We start from the raw sequence: 18,167 nt of genomic DNA, 5'->3' as shown, positions 1-18,167 counted from the left end.
TATAATATTATTTTTTAATAAATTATAATAACATTTGATTTTAAAATAATGTTATAATAAGTATAATATTATTATTATTAATAATTTACTTTTAATATATTATAGAACATATATAGTAAACAAATAGTATTTTTGTTAAAAAAAATAATAATTAAACTATGAAAGTATAACTTTAAATAAAATACATAAAATTATTTAGTTTTAAATTCAATAATAATGAAAACTATTTTAATCATACAAAAATAAAAAATGATAAAATACAAACAAAGTATAAAATATCGACTGTTTTGTGGAAAAATTTGTTTTCAATTTTTTTAAACAAAAAAAATAACGCAATTAAAAAACATTTTAACTAAATGTTATTAATTTGTTTTTATTGAAACACAATTTTTTTAAGAATTCAAAAACTCAATGGAAGAAATCACACCGACACCACTTCCAAATAATATTCCTGATGGAAATTATAACAAAATCAATACTTTACCAACACCAGCAAATGTCAATGAGAGTGTTCAATTTGAAGGAACTGTATTGCGGTCATCAAACACAAAACTTTTAGAATTCAGGCGTGTGTATCGATGTGCGAAGTGTAAGAGAGAGTTTGAGGTGGAGGCACAAGTAGAGACATCGTACCAGTTTGAAACCCCTCCTTCGTGTGGGGGGACAACTCCGACTGGTGATCTGTGTCGTAACAAAAAATTCACAGTGATTGAAGGGAAGCAACAAACGACCGACTACCAAGAGCTCCGTGTACAAGAACCGACACACAACATCGTTTCTGCTGGATTACAACGACAAGTCACTGTCATTTTATTGGGGGAGTTGGTAGGAGATACGCAAGCCGGTGATTTTGTGACAATCAAAGGGCGTGTTAGAGTGCGTTGGTTAACATCAAATGAGGATGAACAACCACAACTTGAAATTGTTGTAGTGGCAGATTATATTACATCAAGAAACATCGACAGACTTGCTGTCACCATTACAGAAGAGATGGAAACAAAGTTCAAAAACATTTGGGAACAGCACGCAGACCACCCTTTGTTGGCACGAGACTTGATCCTCCAATCAGTGTCTCCTGAATTGTGTGGAATGCGATTATGTAAATTAGCAGTAATGCTTGTAGCTTTGGGTGGTGTGCCACATCTTGATGAAGTAACTAAAACGACTATACGAGGTACTGTTCATCTCCTTTTAGTAGGTGACCCCGGGACAGGAAAGTCCCAGTTACTTAATTTTGCTTCAAAACTCGGACCAAGACACGTTCAAACGACTGGAGGAGGAACAACCTCTGCTGGACTTACTGTTGCTGTAGTTAATGTTGGTGGGGAATTGAGTTTGGACGCCGGTGCATTAGTTCTAGCGGATGGTGGGGTGTGTTGCATTGACGAATTCTCGACGATGAGCAAAGCCGATAAAGCGGATATCCACGAAGCTATGGAACAACAGACGCTCTCTGTTGCCAAAGCTGGAATTGTATCTCAACTCCACACCCGAACGGCGATACTTGCGGCGACAAACCCTAAAGGAAAATATGACTGCAGCAAGTCATTGAGTCTTAACACCGCAATCGACCCGCCTCTATTGTCGCGATTTGATATCATTCTTATCATGTTAGACGAGAGAAACCAACAATGGGACGAGAGAGTATCTGACTATGTGTTGAATGGACATAAACCAGACATTGCTCCTCTGTTGACCACCCCCGAATTACAGAGTTACATTGTATACACCAAAATACATTTCTTTCCAGAAATAACAGAAGAGGCCAAATTGGTGATTCAAGAGTACTATAACAATCAGAGAGGGAAGGAAAGAAGAGAGTCGGGGAGGACGTCTGTCCGTTTACTGGAATCGTTGATTAGAATATCGCAGGCGCACGCCAAGTTGATGATGCATAAAAGCGTGTTATTGATGGATGCGGTGTGTGCGGTGTTGCTTATAGAATCTTCACAGAACGGAGCGTCGAACAGCAAAGAAAACTCCGAGTTTCCGACGGACCCCGATGAGAGTTATAAAGTATATGAATTGCGACTGTTGCAGACCTTAAAACTTGAGTACTTGATTGATGGGAGTATCGAGCTTTCACAAATTGGGAAAGAAAATAGTCAGTGTGAGAAGTTGCAGTCGACAACCCAATTTACTAGCGAGGCGGAGAAAAGCATCGAGGAAGAAGAATTGGAAACCCGAGAAAGCTTTTGGAAGAATTACTTGGAGTCACAGAGGAGGAGTGAAATGTCTGAAATAGTGTTTCCATCACAAAAGATGAGAGGTGGGCAATTGAGGAAAGGACAAAGTCTTTTATTTAATCAAGAAAAAAGGAAGTCGAATGAAACCATCGAGGAGAGAAGTCAAAGCCAGTTGTTTAAACCACCGCAAAAGGTTCAAAGCATTTTACAAATAGAAGAACACAACAAAACAAACGCCGTAAAGGAAACAATCAAAATGAGTTCTGGGAAGCTGACGGTGGAAAAGAAAGCAGTGGAAAGTCCAAAGAAGTTAGTGCAGAGCAAAATTGATTTTAGCAAAGCAGCGAAACAAGTTCAAAAGATGCACAATGAAGCATCGAGTTCCAAACAAATGGAAATTGAAAATCCAAATAAAGACATGAATGACATTGATATGGACGGATTATTGGATGGATTTGAGTTGCTTGATGACACTCAGAGTGAGAAAAGTGAAAGAAAAGTCGACGCTTTACCACAAGAGACAGTAGAAAAGCCTAATCAAAACACCACGAAAATACAACTGGAGACGAAATTTAAAAAGAGCAAAGAAACCGAAAAAGAAGCCCAGAAAGAAGTGCAGAAATCCAAAGAAAAGAAACCAACACAAAGTCTCCACAAGAGTACTGAAAATGCGAAGAAAATATCACAACATATTATACAAAAGGTCACACAACACAAAGCAGAAAAAGAAAACAGAGAAATTGAAATAGATAGCATTTTAGAGGAGCTCGACGACTCTTCTATTCCGACGTCATTGTCAAAGATTGGGTCGTTTGCAAAAAAACCACCACCTACTACCATTGTGAAACCCCCACAAACTTCACAAACAACAACACAAACAACACCAAATACCCTCTCGTTGCTCCAAAAGATATCCTCATTCAAAACTCTCAACAAAGGAGCAGGTGTGGTTAAGGTTTCCCCACCAAAGAGAAAGCCTGACGACGATTTTGACTTGGACGACATCGACGAGATGTTCAAGGAGAAACGTCCATTGTAATTTATTACTTGTCTGATTTATTCTTTCCAATTGGTTTTGAGCTCAAAACATCAAATCAACTTTGTAAATTTTTGAAGGGCTTTGAACTCTTAAAATAGACTTTTCTCGAAAAAGTATAACATGTCAAGTGACGATGACAACATTAACGACGTGGACAATGAGAAGGTCAATATTTTAGGAGAAGAGTTGGGACAGTTTAACACGATAGACTATAACCCATGCTTGCATGGCGACTGTAACCAACTGTATGACTATGAGGACGATACTACACAAGACACTCCAACTTCGGACGACGATGATTCAGACGATGACAGTAGCGATGACACCGAAGACGATGTGGGGATCGGCAAATTTGATCCAGATAAATTGAACCAATACCACCACGACAATGTCGACTTTGTGTTTGGCAAATGGTCGTGGTGTTGTCCACTTCTCTAAGGCGTTGAATTGTATCGATTAATGATTTTTGGCTTACACGTTCGAAAAATTTAGGCAACACAGCTCTATTGTGAAGGGTATGCTGTTTAAGATTTCTTTCGAAAGAACAATAAGAAAAATAATATTTACTTTTTGGACAAAATTTTGAAGGACCGCACAATATCCCTTGGTAAATTCACAAGACTGTCGATATCCACAACAGTATTGAGAGAGTAACACTTCTGAATACTCAGCTTTGTGATGCATGTCGGTGGCGAAATCTGTTCGATGCAGTCGCACTCGTTGATGAAACATTCGAGCGTCCCTGACTCCTTAAAGTTGTCGATCTTCTCGAAGTTGTCGCAGTTATCCACAGTGATGATTTTGAGCGATTGTGGTGCGCAAATCACTTGTAAATGGTTACACTGTGTCGCGTCGATTCTCGTCAAATCGGTCGCTCGACTGACATCGATCTTATACAAATCGCCACATGTGTGGAGACGTAGTGTTTTTAAAGTCGATGGAAACGAGCATTCACTCAGTTTAATACAATTTTTCAAGTTGAAAAGTGTCAGCCCACCGTCGTCGATTCCAACATGAACCAACGCAGTGCAGTCACTGATCTCCAGTTCTGTTATTTTCTTTCCAAACTCGATGCTTGAAAGTTGGTCGCACTGCGTTACAACCACTTTCTTTGCGTCAATTGATTCAATCGAATTTAAGTTCTTACACTTCCATCCTTTGATCTCTAAGTTGCCCTTTTTGATTGTTCCCTCCATCATTTTTTGTGTTAAAATAGGGGACTCCAAAGTCAAAGAGATTTGTAGTAACGTGTCCGAATTGAGTTTCAGCTTCTCCAACCCAGGAAGCGCTTTTAACCCACCACACTCCGTAATGCTCAACTCGTTGATTGTCTCGGGCAACACAACAGTCTCCACCATTGGACTTCGTATCATCTCTAGGAGTTTGAGCCCCTTCAAATTTGCCAAAGACGATAAAGTGAATATCGGACAACTGTCGATTCGCAGCTTTGATATTCCAGTGGGCAGCTCAACGCTTTTCATACCGTCCAACATAAAGAGTGATAGCTCTGCCAATGGTAAGTTACTAATTTGAAGTGTTTTCAAACTCGAACAACTGCACATCTCGAGCTTTGTCAAGTGACTTGGAAATTTGAGTTTCTGTATTTTCTTCATTCCCGAGATCTTCAAAGAGCTCATTGAGATCTTCTCCAAGTTGTCAAGGGATGTCAACATCTTGAACGAGTCCAATATGAGTTTTGTTACCGTCGTGGGCAGCTCAAGTGTTTTCAATCGTTTGAACAAGAAGAGGTGCATCTCTTCTATTTGTGCTGATGCTATTCCAGGCAATGAAGTGATTGCAGTGCATTCTTTAATCTCGAGTTTCGTTAAAGTCGTCGGGAGTGCTATACTTTTTAAATTCTCCAAACTTTCCATATAGAGGGATTTCAATGGAAGCTTTTTGCTATTAGAAATTGAGATGTTTGTGTCGTCGTACATCACCAACTTTGAGACTGTAGTTGGCAGCTTCAACGATTTCAGTGAAGAGCAGTAACAGATTTTCAATATTTGAATTTTGAGTTTCGGCAAGTTGCAAATCTTAGAAATTGCCTTGCATCCGTTCATCTCCAAAAATGTGACCGTCGTTGGACAGCTCAGTGAAGTGATAAACGAACAATTCGTGATCTGCAAATCGAGCAAATGGAGACACTCCAAATTTGGTAAAGAAACGCACTCCCACGCCTCAATCAGAATATCAGATAGTGTAGTTGGTATTAATGGGGTTTTCAAGTTGTAATAGAATGGCAACAAGTGTTTGAATGGGATATTCAACTCGTGGATGTTTGGAAGATCAAGCAAATTCTTACACTTCGTGACCTTCAGTTTCGTGATTGAAAGGGGGAAGTAAACGACTTCCAAAGACGAGCATTGGTCGATGTCCAGCTCCTTCAAGTTTGTCATTTCCTCCAAATTTGGGAATTCAGTCACGTGTTGGCAGTTTGAAATATTCATCTTTGTGAGGGTAGTAGGGAAGCTCAAACACGTCAATGCGTCACAGTGTGTGATGTCCATGAACTGGAGATTGAGTTCCATCAAGTTTGGATAGAATGTGAGTGTGTGACATTCGTGCAAAATCAGACCAGTCAAATTTGGTGGAAAAGCCAACATTTCTAAAAATTTTGCGTTGGTAATTGTGAGTACCTTCAAATCGTTCAAATCAGTCAAATTGGTGAGTGTTGTCGTGTTTTTAGCTTCATAGTCGCCGAACTCCAAATGTGTCATAGACTTTGGAAAGACGAGGTTGTCCACATTAAATGGGCCAGAAGATTCAAAGTCGAGTAATTTGATCTCGGAGAAATTCATCAACTCAACCAACTTTTCACAGTTTGAAATGTGCAACAATGTCAACGTTTGTGGCAAATTGATCACCGATAACCGCCCGCAGTATTTGATATTCAAATCGCGCATCGGTGCATTTTCCAAGTTCAGTAAATGTGTGATTTTCTTACAATCGTTGATAGACAACGACTCCAACGTCGTTGGGATATTCAAATTTCTGACGTTGGAGCACCCGGCTATTTTAATGAAGTGGACATTCGCCTTATTCAAATTGTCGATTGACGAAAGTGAAATACACTTATCAATCGACAACGAAGTCACAGAAGGGGGGATGGTCAGCGATGATAATGTGTTACAACTCACAAATTCTAATTGTTTAACATCGACGTGTACCAAATTGGACAGTCCAACATAGTCGATATTTACCATTCCAAAGGACACTACACTCGTTGGCAATAACAGCGCACATTCGTCACTAAATTTACACTCATTGAGAGTCAAAGCTGTTAACGTTGTGCACGTCGTCATGTCGATTTTGTCGACGGAACATTCGCATTTCCCACAGACACTCACACTACTCGGACAATTCTTCTTCACAAAATCAGCAAGAAACCTTTTTCTAAGAACAAGTGAACTCGAGATGTGATAGACCCCCTCGTTGTCTGGAATAATTTGCACCGAGTTGGACAATATCGAGTTGTCCAAATCGTTTCTCATCACTAACACTATCGCGCCAGTTCGGTGCGACAAAAATTTGACGCATTCGTTCTCACTAATCCGATCAAACCGGACGACAATTTGTTGTTTCACCAATTTCATCGACTTCAGCATCTTCCCCAACGACGCCGCATATTTCCCGTTGCATCGGACAAACAATTCTTTAAAGTAAATATTCTTCTTCAAGAGTTCGATGTTTTTGAGGAGTTGTTGTGACGCTGTTGTCACCTCATTGTTATTAAAATCAATCTTCAGTGTTTTCAGTGCAGTGAGTCCCTCAAAATTGATTTCTATTTCTGGGTATATGACAAGCGTCAAGTCTATAATTCTCGACTTAATGCTGTTGAAGATGTTGTTGTCGACACTTGAAAAATCGTTGATGACAACAAAACTCTTGTAGTCCTGTAATTTGGCGTCTTTGATGGTCTGGAACGTTTCAAGTTGTCCTTTCAAACACTTCAAATTTCTGAAGAGGAGTACGTCCTTGCGTGCATTGACGATCCGCTTCTTGACATTCGCCGATTTATTGAGCTTTTTCTCGCTATAAAATGGGTTAGTCTTCATGTGTCTGAAAGCAGAGTAGACGTGTTTACTAACCATCCGCAAATTGATGACGACTTGTGTAGAATCCGCATACATGATGATCGCAAGAATTTCCTCTAAATTGAGACCGCCTCTCTTCGTCGCGGCGTCGTCGCGTTCGAGTTCCTTTTGCGACTTATTAAACTTTGGAATAAGTTGGAAGCATGTTTCGACACAAGGGAGAAATAATGGGCGCTCTCGAATTTCGTGAGGTGACGTCCTTTGCGACGCCGTATTTCTGCGTGTGGGGTGTGCGAACTGTTGCGAGTTCACCGAGACAAACAGACTGCTGTACGACCTTCTCCAATTCTTTGGTGCGACGTAGTCCGTCCCGTCCGACGAGTTCGTTTTCTGCGTGTAAGTCTTGAGATGGATGTAGAAAAGACAAACCATTCACTGAATATCTAGTCACTCATCTTTTTTGTTTCATTTCCCATTTTTTGGGGTAAAATAGAGTATGTTACTTGTTTTCTCTTTCGCATGACCAGTGGTAATGACTGTTATCTTTTTTTAACTCTTTTCTTTGTTCAAAGAGTCTCTAAATTATTTGAATAATATCATGGTCTGATGGCTTTGTTTGGTCGACAATAGTTCATTTCTTTAATAAAACAATTAGAATTGATTACTAGTAGAACATACTTGGTATATAAATAGGAGTTATAATAATATCTAACACTTTCATAGTATTTTGATATTTGCAGATCAAAGGATATTACTTGTTGGTATCAGCGATCTTTTTCTCGAGCAGTTTTACCACTCTTACGCATTTGCAATTACTCAAGTTTTGTTGAAAATTGTTTGTCATTATAAAGAGCAAAATCAGACCAAAAAATACAAAGAAACCCTTTGTATTATTTTCTCTCTCTTTTCCCGTCTTTTTGGTATTTTTGATGAACTATTGTCATACAATGAATGTTCAATCGCATGTTGTTCAAGTTTGCCACTTGGTATTCTTTCGATGAATCTTCACAGATTTTCCCGGTTTTACACAGTAAAATTGGTACTTTTGCGTATCATTTGATTTAGAAACATAAAACAATTATTAACTTATAAAAATGGAGGTATTTGTTATCCTTTTTATTACCCTTCACCGCAATTCATTGATTTAGTATTGTCAAATATGTGATATCAATTGTTATAGATATACAGTAAAACCTCCCAAGAGCGGTACTTCTGAAGAGCGGGTTCTCCCAAGAGCGGGCATTTCAAAGACTGAAATTAAAAATAGAGTTCTCTATCGAGCGGTAATTAAGGTTTGATTGGCAAAATGCACGCTCTTGGAAGAACAAAAAAATACCACACCCTCCCGCTCTAGGGAAGTTTTACTGTATATACAATATGTCACTTGAGAAACAAAAAAAGAAAAGCAGTCGATTGTCAAAAACACACAAAGAGTCATTTCTTCAAGTCCGTCTTCTCCCCCTTCACGATCATTTCAATTGAATTCCCACACAACAGCAACAATTTATGTTTGGTCTCCTCATACCCTCCTTCCTTTGCTTCGTATTCAACACAATTCTCCAACACAACATCTTGCTGTTATTTCTTTCTCTATAGAAGACTTCAATGAACAAAAAAACACACTTGTATACTCGTCAATCCCCTTCATGACTCCAACATACTCTCGGCGTGACTTTAACACCACCCAAATTTGTGTGTTCATCCACGCAAGCAGTGTTTGTGTTGGGAGTTGTTTGTCCATTACTTTTTTGAGTTTCAAATTATTAAGTTCGTCCAATTTAAAAAAGAAATTTATAGTTCACTTAACCATCAACTGGACTACTCTGTCTTGACAAAATACTTTCTTACACCCCTCCTACTTTGCTTCCTCTCTGCTTGATGATAGAAAAATCAACTTGTTTCATGAGTGGGTGTTCCAAGAGTTGTTTCGCAGACCACCGTTTCTCGGGGTCATAGATGAAGCACTTGTTAACAAAGTCGACCAGTTCCGGAAGTGTTTTCGATGGGAACCTCAGCCCTGGCGCACCAACGGTGGCTACTTTGAACAACCCCTTCAACATCCCCAACTCTCTGTAAGGCGGGTTTCCTTCAAACAACTCTTGTGCTACACACCCAATACTCCAAATATCAACCTTTTCGTTATATGGTATTTGTTTGATAACCTCGGGCGCCATGTAAGCCTTCGAACCGGCTCGGTTCGATGGTTTTGAACTGATTCTAACAACCAACCCAAAGTCGATCACCTTAATCTCAAAGTTTTGTTTCAACATGATGTTCGCTGTCTTCACGTCTCTGTGGACAAAGCCCTGTTCGTGGATGTATTTCAGCGCTTTCAAAGTCTCTTGCAATAAATACGCAGTATCCGTTTCGTGGAAAGGCCTCATCCGATTCTTCAGAAGTGACTTAAGTGTTCCCAGAGAGCAATATTCCATCCCAATGAAGACTTGATTGCGATACAACCAACACCCCTCAAACCCAACAATGTTCGGGTGCTTCCAGTTGTGAAGTCGCGCTACTTCCGCTCCAATTTTCGAACTCCTCTCATCAACAGAGTGTCTCAGCATTTTCAATGCGACTGGCTTCCCGTCTTCCACACGTTGCACACAAAACACTTCACCAAACCCACCTTTTCCAATCGACACAAAATTCGTGAAATACTTATTCGGGTCATCTTTAGTGCAGTACAACATTAAGTCGTCCTCGGGTGGTGCGACCTCTTTTTTAGGTTTCTCGGTGGGTTCTTTCGGCTCTGCTTTCTCCAATTTGTATTGCAACTGCCTCTTCTCAGTCATTGTGGCGTACCTCTTCTTTGTCTGTGACCGAAGTATCTCGCACAACACACTAAAATTAGCTTCACACTCTTCTGGATACAAATTGTTTTTGTTACACAACTCTCTGCACGTCGGTGTCAAGTCCTCAAGTTTCCCAGAAAAGAAATCTCTCACAACCATCACATGAGGCTTGTGGTAATACTGTTGGCACTTTTTACACAAACTCTCGACTTCGTCGCACTCCTCTTCTGTATCAAATCGTAAATATACTCGTCGAATAACGCACATGAAGATCAACATTAACTTCTGATGTTTTGTGATCTCAACATTTTGACTGAGCGGAAGCACTGTGAGGGGGATCTCTCCATTCACCGCATACAACACAATGGCTCCGTTGTAGATGTTCAAAGACCGCCGTGCCCAAAACGTCTTCCCGTGTTTTTTGCACGAAACCATCTTAATCAAGTGGCAATACTACTCGTGAAAATGTCCTTCTCAAGAAAACTTCTAAATAATTTACCAAACTGGTATTTATTGTTAAAACCAGTTTCATGAATTACACAAAAAAAGAATGTAATTGTTTTATTACATTCTTTTTGAGTCATCTTATTAGAATTGTTTAGATGCTCCACACCCGTGATATGAAATTTCTATCGCATAAGAGTTAAATAAATCAACAAACGTCTTGAAGGAAGTCTTCTTTGTAGAGTACAACATTATTATCAGTAGTGATCTTTCTAAGTATCTCAAAAAGGGCGTTGTAGTCGCTTTCGTTCTGTGTTAACAAGACAATAGAAGGGTGGTCACACAGTGTGATTTTCATTTTGAACTGTGTTGGGGAGTGGCAATAATTAACTGTGTTAAGTATAGTGAAAGGAAACTCTTCTCGAGTCTTGCCGTGTCGAATCAGTTTGAATTTTCGCTCTGGAAAGTTGACGACAGCCATTCGATATTCCATTGTCTCGTCCTCGCGAAGGCCCGCGGCAATGTCAAAGTAAATAGTTTCCAACACAGTCTTCTTCTCTTGCGGTGTACTCAAATATTCACAAAGAGCCTCTTTCGACTTTTCGTCCAATTTCGTTGGAATCTCGGGATCAGCCATAGATGCTTTGACTTCTCAGTTCGCGTCCCTATTTTTTTTCGCTTTCTTTCTCATCGTTTTGTTTTTTTTCATGTTGCATAAATATGACGGAAAAGTTTTACCCATTTAGTCCGCCATTATTGGGATTTTTGTCGTTTGGTTTCATTATAGTTTTTTTTATTAATTTAATATAGTTTTTTTTTAAAATATTTTCAAATTTTGTTTTTGATGTTTTTTTTGTTCGATTATCATAACCAAATCTCAAACCTTTAATAGGAAAAGAAAGGCGCTGGAAACATCTTGGTAAATGTAGCGTTCGTTCTGTATTTTTGGGTGATTAAATTTCATTTAAAGTTTCAAATAAACTATATTATAACCATACATAAATTATATTTTAGTAACAAAAAGAGAAAGAAAAATACTCAAAAGTATAAAAATTAAATAATAAAATTAAACTATAATTTTAGTTAAAATAATACTATACCAAATAATAATATACATAATATAATTTAATTAATCCTAATATTATGATTAATGATATGTCATTAAAATGAATATAATAAATAATATTTTTTATATTCAACATAATTATAACGGAAATAAATAAAGGTAGAATACACTTAAAAAAAAACATTTTTACTGATATAAAAATATAACATATTTGAAAAGATTTTAAAACGAAAATATAGGGTTTATCACGAAAGTCAATTGAATGTCAACGAGTGAAGAGGATCAATTTGAAATTTTGGAGAATAAAGAGCCCGAAAAAGAGTCTGCTTGGGTTGATGAGGATGATGCCCAACCCAAAGTTATAAGAACACAGCAATATGAAGAGGTTTGGAAGCACAAAGAAGTCAAAGACGAACTTTCAGAAGAAGACAAAGAACTTTTGAAAATCGACCCGAACGCTCCCAAGACGTCCACTCCACATGAAATCCCAATGCGACGATTTGATGAAACGGTTCCTTTATTAAGAAGTCACAAAGGTCCTGTTACAACATGTCAGTTCCATCAGACCGACAACGTTTTGATGACGGGTGGCTATGATAATCTTCTCCACTTCTATCGTATGGAAGGGTATAAGGTTAACCCTATTTTAGACGCCAGAGTTCCATTCCGTGTTGAGACTGGGAGGTATTTAGACGATGAAAATGTCGTTGCATTGAGTGGGAAGCACTCATTTTTCACTTATAATATGAGGAGAGACGCGTCGACCACATTTGAGAAGACTTTTACACCCGGGCAACTCATCACACGTCTTGCTGTCGGGAATCAATACGTTGCCATGTTGAACGACAAACAAATGACAACGCCTTTGCTCGACAAGAAGTCCCTCCAAGTTGTTGAAAACTTGCGTTCGTCGACTCAATTTCTTTCGATGGCGTTCCATCCAACGGAGAACGTGTTAGTGATGACGGGAAGCAAAGCTTCAATTTCAGTGTGGGACCTTCGAAAGATGCGGTGCAGAGCTATGTTAACTGATGAAGGGTCTATTAATACTATGAGTGTAGCTTTCTCACCAGATGGAAATTATATATCCTGTGGATCGACTGGGGGTATCGTCAACATTTATGAGTGGAAGGATATAGAGAAGTCTAATACCCCAACGCCGTTCCACTCCTTCAATAATTTGGTCTATGACTGTACCCACATCGTTTCAACAAATTCTCTTCTCTTAATGTCAACTTGGAAAGGAGAGAACCAACTCAAATTGGGTAACATCCAAAACAAGTTCACATATTCCAACTTCCCCGGGTTCGCTGGGTTGGGTAAAGTTCAAGAATCGACTATTTCGCCTCACTCCGCTTATGTTGCTTCTGGGAGGTCTGGTGGAAGAGTTGCATTGTTTAGGCTACTTGATTATAATAATTATTGATTGCTCCGTTAATTATTATATTATTAAATTATTATTATAGTATTATTAAAGAATGTATCATAGAATTGGAGTGAATTAGAGCAGAGTGACGTAATTACTTGGAAACTGTCCTGTTTTCCCATTTAACTCGCCGACCCACCAATCACCACTTGAGCTCAAGACTTTTACTGTGTCATCAGTTTTAATTGACAGTTCATTTGCTTCTTGTGCTTCATAGTCATAATTGACTTTACAGAACTTCTCGTTTTCTTTTTTTTGGACAGGGAGAGGTGGTAATGCGTGTGTTTGTTGTTGAGTGGTTGTTTCCGATTGTGTTGGGATTTGGTAGATTTGTTGTGGGGGGACAACTTGTTCATTTTCTATCTTCTGTGTATATTGGATACCCTCGACTTGTTGTGTTTGTTGTGAAGGTTCGATGTGTGGGTAAAGGGAATTTCTCTTGTTGAGTACATTAGTATCTTTTTCCATTGAATCTGCAAATGCCTTTATCACGTACTCAACAGAGATGTCCGAGTGTTCGATTTTCTTAGTCAGTTCAGGGATGGCGTTCCACGTCGTATTTAGTTCGCTCAAGTATTGTGAGTAGTGGTCGAGTAATTGTTTTACAACTGGTAACGCGACGACTTCGCAGTTCTTACACAGTTTGTCAGTGTCTTCAATCAACTCCAACTTCAGCCAGTCATAGTTCTCTTTGGCAGTTGTGTACAACGTCTGTGCGTCTGCCAATCCTTTTTGTTTGTTAATAGGACGTTTTGTGATGTCCATCAGTTTCTCGTTGGCATAGTCAAAGTCCTCCTTTCTCTTCTCCGCGACTTGACATCGTTTAACGAGTTGGTTGAACTGTTCGCCATACGTCTTTAATGGTGTTAAAACCAAGTTATGGACGTCGTTCATATATTTTGTTGCCTCTGCCTGCATTTTATTGAATGGGTCGATGAGAGTAGTGATTTGATTTAAAGTGTCTGGGGTATTATTAGACATCTGTACACAGAGATGAAGAGAGTTTAATATCGTCAAATGCTGAGTCGAGACCAAAACAACTGTTTTAGGAAGAGATTCTATCGTCACGATTGCCTTCTTAAACTCCGCTGACATGTCTAATAATCTCTTCTTCATCATGTCATACTCGGGGTCAGCAATTTTCTTGTTAACTCCCAAAACATTCTTCAGTGCAAAAAATGATCTCCCAAATCCTTGCATTCCTTTTTATTATTTGAAGTTCTTATTGATTATATCATTTTCTTTTCAATTCGTCATATCGATGGATCTGACTTTTAACTTTTTATATGATATTTAAACTACAATATATAGTTTTACAAGTGTTATTTTTTTAATTCACTTTGTAATAAATTTATAATACAATAATAAAAGTGAATGTTCAGTTCTTATAATATGTCATTTGGTATTCTATTGTATTATATTGTTATTATAGTATTATATAATAGAATAACATTATACACTTTAAATTCAAAGTAATGCTTCTATACTAAAACATACTTTATTGAACAAAATACACACAAAAAGTACGCAATTGTGAAGCACTTTTCAATGAAATTAATATTGAGCAACTGGATAAGAAGGAGACGATAAAAGAGACGCCCTAAGTAACACCAAGTCGTTCTTCATTTTTTCCCACGTCATTATATAATCTGGAGCCATCCATAATTTTAAAGTATTATAAAACACACTTGTTTCTGGCACCTCACTGATATCAACAGTAACACTTTCTTTCTTTGTTAAAAGCCTTACAAGTGCTTTCACGACAAAATGCATATTTGTTTCATCTTACTATGAGTATTAAATTCAATCATAAGAACGACTCTTTGGATTCTTAAAAACAAACTACACTCCGTCTTGAAACTTTCTTTCTGAATTTGGCTGAGCTCATAGTACATATTTTCTTCTTTGTTAATAAACCAATGTTTCATCAGTGGTAATATGTCCGTCACAATCACTTTATCACACGACTCGTTGACTAACACATTTTGACTGTGGAGATGATAATGAATGATGTTCTTATCAAACAGATACGACAGTGCATTAACCATCCCATACACTATTTTGTATATCTGATAATCTCTGAGCTTCCTATTCCAACACGTCTCGAGTGTTGGACACACTCCATACGCATAAATCACATACACGTTCAAATTCGTCCGACAGATCCCACCAACAACTGGGAGATTCGGGTTATCGAGCATTCGCAAATTCATGATATCTTCTGATATCTGCTCGATATCGAACAAATCGCCAAGTGCAATTTGTTTGTATATGACCTCCCTCCCCAGGAATATAGCAGTGCCAATGACAGAGTGTTTGTTTGTTGCAATCGGTGTTTGGTGGAGTAAAAAGTTGATGTCTGTTGTTATCGAGTTGGACGGGATCTCATAGTTCTCGTCGAATTCCTCATACCCCTGACAGCCAACAAGACCAATTGTGAGCGAGAGGATAGTTGAGAAGAAGATGATAATAGACCGGAGTGTAGCGTTGATCAATATAATGAATTCTCTTGGTAAATAGTCTGGTATGAAGATTAATACTGCAAATTGGACTGAAATGAGGATAACAAAGAAGTTGATCACGTTTTGAAAAATGATGACGACAATGCCCATTTTCGTTGTGATCACCTTTCGTATAAGAAACATTCCCACCCATTCCATAAAGACTTCTCCGAGGAAACAGACTGTGTTTAATGAATACATAGAAATTTGGTAAACGTCAACATCAACAAGTATCGAATGTATCGCAATAACACCCAAGAAGTGAACAGATACTAATAAGACTAATGGTATCTTAAAGCCTTTGTTATTCGATCCAAGTCCACTGACTATTCCATTCATTTGTAAATTGAGTCCCAATATCAATAGTGTGCTACTCAACCCAAGAAGTAAATTAACAACGCGGTCGTTCAATTTGAAGAATAAAACGACATGAATACCAAAGACTAAAGAATATACAAATAAGTGTGTGTGCTCTAATATAGTTTTTCTGACACACCCAACTAGAAAGAAAAGACAAAGTGCAAGTTCGATTACCATAAAGACAACCTGAGCTGCGCCAATGATGTCATACACGCTCTCACTTTTCATCTTATCTTTTTAGTCCACTTTTAATTTCTTTTGATTTGCCACTCCATTTCTGACAAAAAATTAGAAGTTATAATATAAAAATTATTAAACTAACTATACCCGGAGAAATTCCTTCAAATAATAACACAGCCCAATGCACCCAAAAAGATGGGAAAATAGGACGAACAGAACTAAAAAAATTAGGGTTAAAATTTTCACTCCAGGGAAGATGGGACGTAGAACATTGTCACAGAGAAAGGGAAGAGGATCGATCTTCAAGTCGCGCAGCCACCACAAGCTTGGAGTAGCACAACACCGTGCAATCGACTTCTTCGAGCGCCACAGCACCGTTCGTGGATTAGTTCAAGAGGTCAAGCATGACCCGGGAAGAGGTGCACCACTCGCCAGAGTCGTTTTCAGAAACCCACGCCAATATGGTGTCGATAAAGAACTTTTCATTTGCGCTGAAGGTATTTACAGTGGTCAGTACATCTACTGTGGTGCTAAGGCTTCTCTCCACGTCGGAAACGTCTTGCCAATTGGTCAATGCCCAGAAGGTACCGTCGTCTGCAACGTCGAATTAAAACCAGGAGACAGAGGACACTTGGCTAGAGCCTCCGGAAACTACGCCACTGTCATCTCACACAGTGCTGAGACTCAAACCACAAGAGTTAGACTCCCATCTGGTGCTAAAAAGACTTTAAAGAGCGCTTGCAGAGCTATGATCGGATTGATTGCTGGCGGTGGAAGAACAGAAAAGCCAATTTTGAAGGCTGGTGTCGCTTATCATATGTACAAGGCAAAGAGAACTTGCTGGCCAAGAGTTAGAGGTGTAGCTATGAATCCAGTCGAACATCCACACGGAGGAGGAAACCATCAACACGTCGGTCACCCAACAACCATCAAGAGATCATCCCCACCAGGCCAGAAATGTGGTAAGGTCGCTGCTAGAAGAACTGGTCTTATTCGTGGTGGTAATAAGGAAGGTGCTGCTGATAACTAAATCGCTTGGTTGAATCATTTTCATCATTTTCTCATCCGATTTGAGTCGAAGTACTTTTTAATAAACCCTATTTTTTTAAAACAGTATTATTGCTTATAAATTGCGATAATAACCATTACTCGCATAATCATTATCACGCAGAATGTGTGATAAAAAATATTGAAAGTAATACAACTCTTTTTTTTTGTTTAGAACTTTATTATAAGTGACACTTTTTTATTGTTTGATAAATAAACCCTACTTTCAAACTTGACATAGTTAGAAAGATGTGTGGCAATGTGGTGGATGGGCAGGAGGATAATGGAAATGTTAAAGGGAAGAAGAGGCCGAATCCAAACTCAATCAATGAGTCATTTAAAAAAGAAATTAACGATCAAACTAAAGGAACAACTTCAGACGTTCACAAAAATAAGGAAAGTGACAGTGGGAGTAATAACAGCACTTCAACGAAAAAGGAGAAAAACAAGAAATCACAGTTTACAAAACCACTTCAAAATGAGAGTGAAAAGGAAAGAGTGAGTAAAGAAATTCAAGAAGACAAAAGTGGTGAAGAGGAGACGAAAGAGGCACAACCAAAATGCATCGAAATTACTGTTGAGCCGGTTATGACATTTGAAGGGTTTGCTGTCTACTCCAGAGAGGAGAAATTTAACGAGAAAAAGGTTCAAGAAAAGAAGTTATTCAACCCTTTGACTGGCTCATTTGAAACACTTAAGACAACCATTTATTAACTTGATTGATTTGTTTAACTATATCATGGTATTATCATTTCTAGTTGTCTGGTTGTTCACCCTTTTTATTAAAATCTTTTAATTTCTAATAAATATCCCAATTAATTCAGTAAATAAACTAGAACAGAACCATTTGATATATATTTATAAATATACAATAATATAATAATTAATAGTAATTGTTTTTAAAGCAGGTAATGATAATTATTAGTAAATTAATTAAATTTTTATATATAAGTAAAAACACAAAACATGAAAAAATTATAATAATTTGGCAAAACAATAATCACTTGTGTTTATATGAAGTAAAAAATGGTTAAAAGAAAAATATCCAATACTTTCAAAGAAACTTAAAAACCCTCATTTGTGCGAGTT

At 38.1% G+C, this 18,167-nt stretch overlaps 9 protein-coding genes across 9 annotated transcripts; 5 read left to right on the top strand and 4 right to left on the bottom strand.

Annotated features, from left to right (window-relative positions):
• Positions 1-411: 411 nt before the first annotated feature.
• EIN_097740 (DNA replication licensing factor MCM9, putative) lies at positions 412-3,225 on the top strand (the record flags this gene model as incomplete). The annotated part of the gene is made up of 1 exon (XM_004254210.1): positions 412-3,225. The coding sequence occupies one exon, from the start codon at positions 412-414 to the stop codon at positions 3,223-3,225; it is 2,814 nt and encodes a 937-aa protein (XP_004254258.1).
• Positions 3,226-3,345: 120 nt separating this feature from the next.
• On the top strand, positions 3,346-3,663 carry EIN_097730 (hypothetical protein; the record flags this gene model as incomplete). The annotated part of the gene is made up of 1 exon (XM_004254209.1): positions 3,346-3,663. One exon carries the CDS (start codon positions 3,346-3,348, stop codon positions 3,661-3,663), a length of 318 nt encoding a protein of 105 aa, XP_004254257.1.
• Positions 3,664-3,788: 125 nt separating this feature from the next.
• On the bottom strand, positions 3,789-7,694 carry EIN_097720 (hypothetical protein; the record flags this gene model as incomplete). The annotated part of the gene is made up of 1 exon (XM_004254208.1): positions 3,789-7,694. The coding sequence occupies one exon, from the start codon at positions 7,692-7,694 to the stop codon at positions 3,789-3,791; it is 3,906 nt and encodes a 1,301-aa protein (XP_004254256.1).
• Positions 7,695-9,106: 1,412 nt separating this feature from the next.
• Positions 9,107-11,135, bottom strand: EIN_097710 (serine/threonine protein kinase shk2, putative; the record flags this gene model as incomplete). The annotated part of the gene is made up of 2 exons (XM_004254207.1): positions 9,107-10,507; positions 10,716-11,135. 2 exons carry the CDS (start codon positions 11,133-11,135, stop codon positions 9,107-9,109), a joined length of 1,821 nt encoding a protein of 606 aa, XP_004254255.1.
• A 691-nt stretch (positions 11,136-11,826) lies between these two features.
• Positions 11,827-12,990, top strand: EIN_097700 (hypothetical protein; the record flags this gene model as incomplete). Its single annotated transcript, XM_004254206.1, has 1 exon — positions 11,827-12,990. The coding sequence occupies one exon, from the start codon at positions 11,827-11,829 to the stop codon at positions 12,988-12,990; it is 1,164 nt and encodes a 387-aa protein (XP_004254254.1).
• A 75-nt stretch (positions 12,991-13,065) lies between these two features.
• On the bottom strand, positions 13,066-14,190 carry EIN_097690 (hypothetical protein; the record flags this gene model as incomplete). The annotated part of the gene is made up of 1 exon (XM_004254205.1): positions 13,066-14,190. The coding sequence occupies one exon, from the start codon at positions 14,188-14,190 to the stop codon at positions 13,066-13,068; it is 1,125 nt and encodes a 374-aa protein (XP_004254253.1).
• Positions 14,191-14,544: 354 nt separating this feature from the next.
• Positions 14,545-16,079, bottom strand: EIN_097680 (hypothetical protein; the record flags this gene model as incomplete). Its single annotated transcript, XM_004254204.1, has 2 exons — positions 14,545-14,774; positions 14,834-16,079. 2 exons carry the CDS (start codon positions 16,077-16,079, stop codon positions 14,545-14,547), a joined length of 1,476 nt encoding a protein of 491 aa, XP_004254252.1.
• A 208-nt stretch (positions 16,080-16,287) lies between these two features.
• EIN_097670 (60S ribosomal protein L8, putative) lies at positions 16,288-17,061 on the top strand (the record flags this gene model as incomplete). Its single annotated transcript, XM_004254203.1, has 1 exon — positions 16,288-17,061. The coding sequence occupies one exon, from the start codon at positions 16,288-16,290 to the stop codon at positions 17,059-17,061; it is 774 nt and encodes a 257-aa protein (XP_004254251.1).
• A 266-nt stretch (positions 17,062-17,327) lies between these two features.
• Positions 17,328-17,792, top strand: EIN_097660 (hypothetical protein; the record flags this gene model as incomplete). The annotated part of the gene is made up of 1 exon (XM_004254202.1): positions 17,328-17,792. One exon carries the CDS (start codon positions 17,328-17,330, stop codon positions 17,790-17,792), a length of 465 nt encoding a protein of 154 aa, XP_004254250.1.
• Between the last annotated feature and the right edge of the window lie 375 nt (positions 17,793-18,167).

Source organism: Entamoeba invadens (assembly GCF_000330505.1).
Source record: "Entamoeba invadens IP1 unplaced genomic scaffold scaff_1105074725199, whole genome shotgun sequence".
NCBI classification, from domain to species: Eukaryota; Evosea; order Mastigamoebida; family Endamoebidae; genus Entamoeba; species Entamoeba invadens.
The sequence above is the reverse complement of the archived record's forward strand: the minus strand, read 5'-3'. Positions and strand labels throughout refer to the sequence as shown.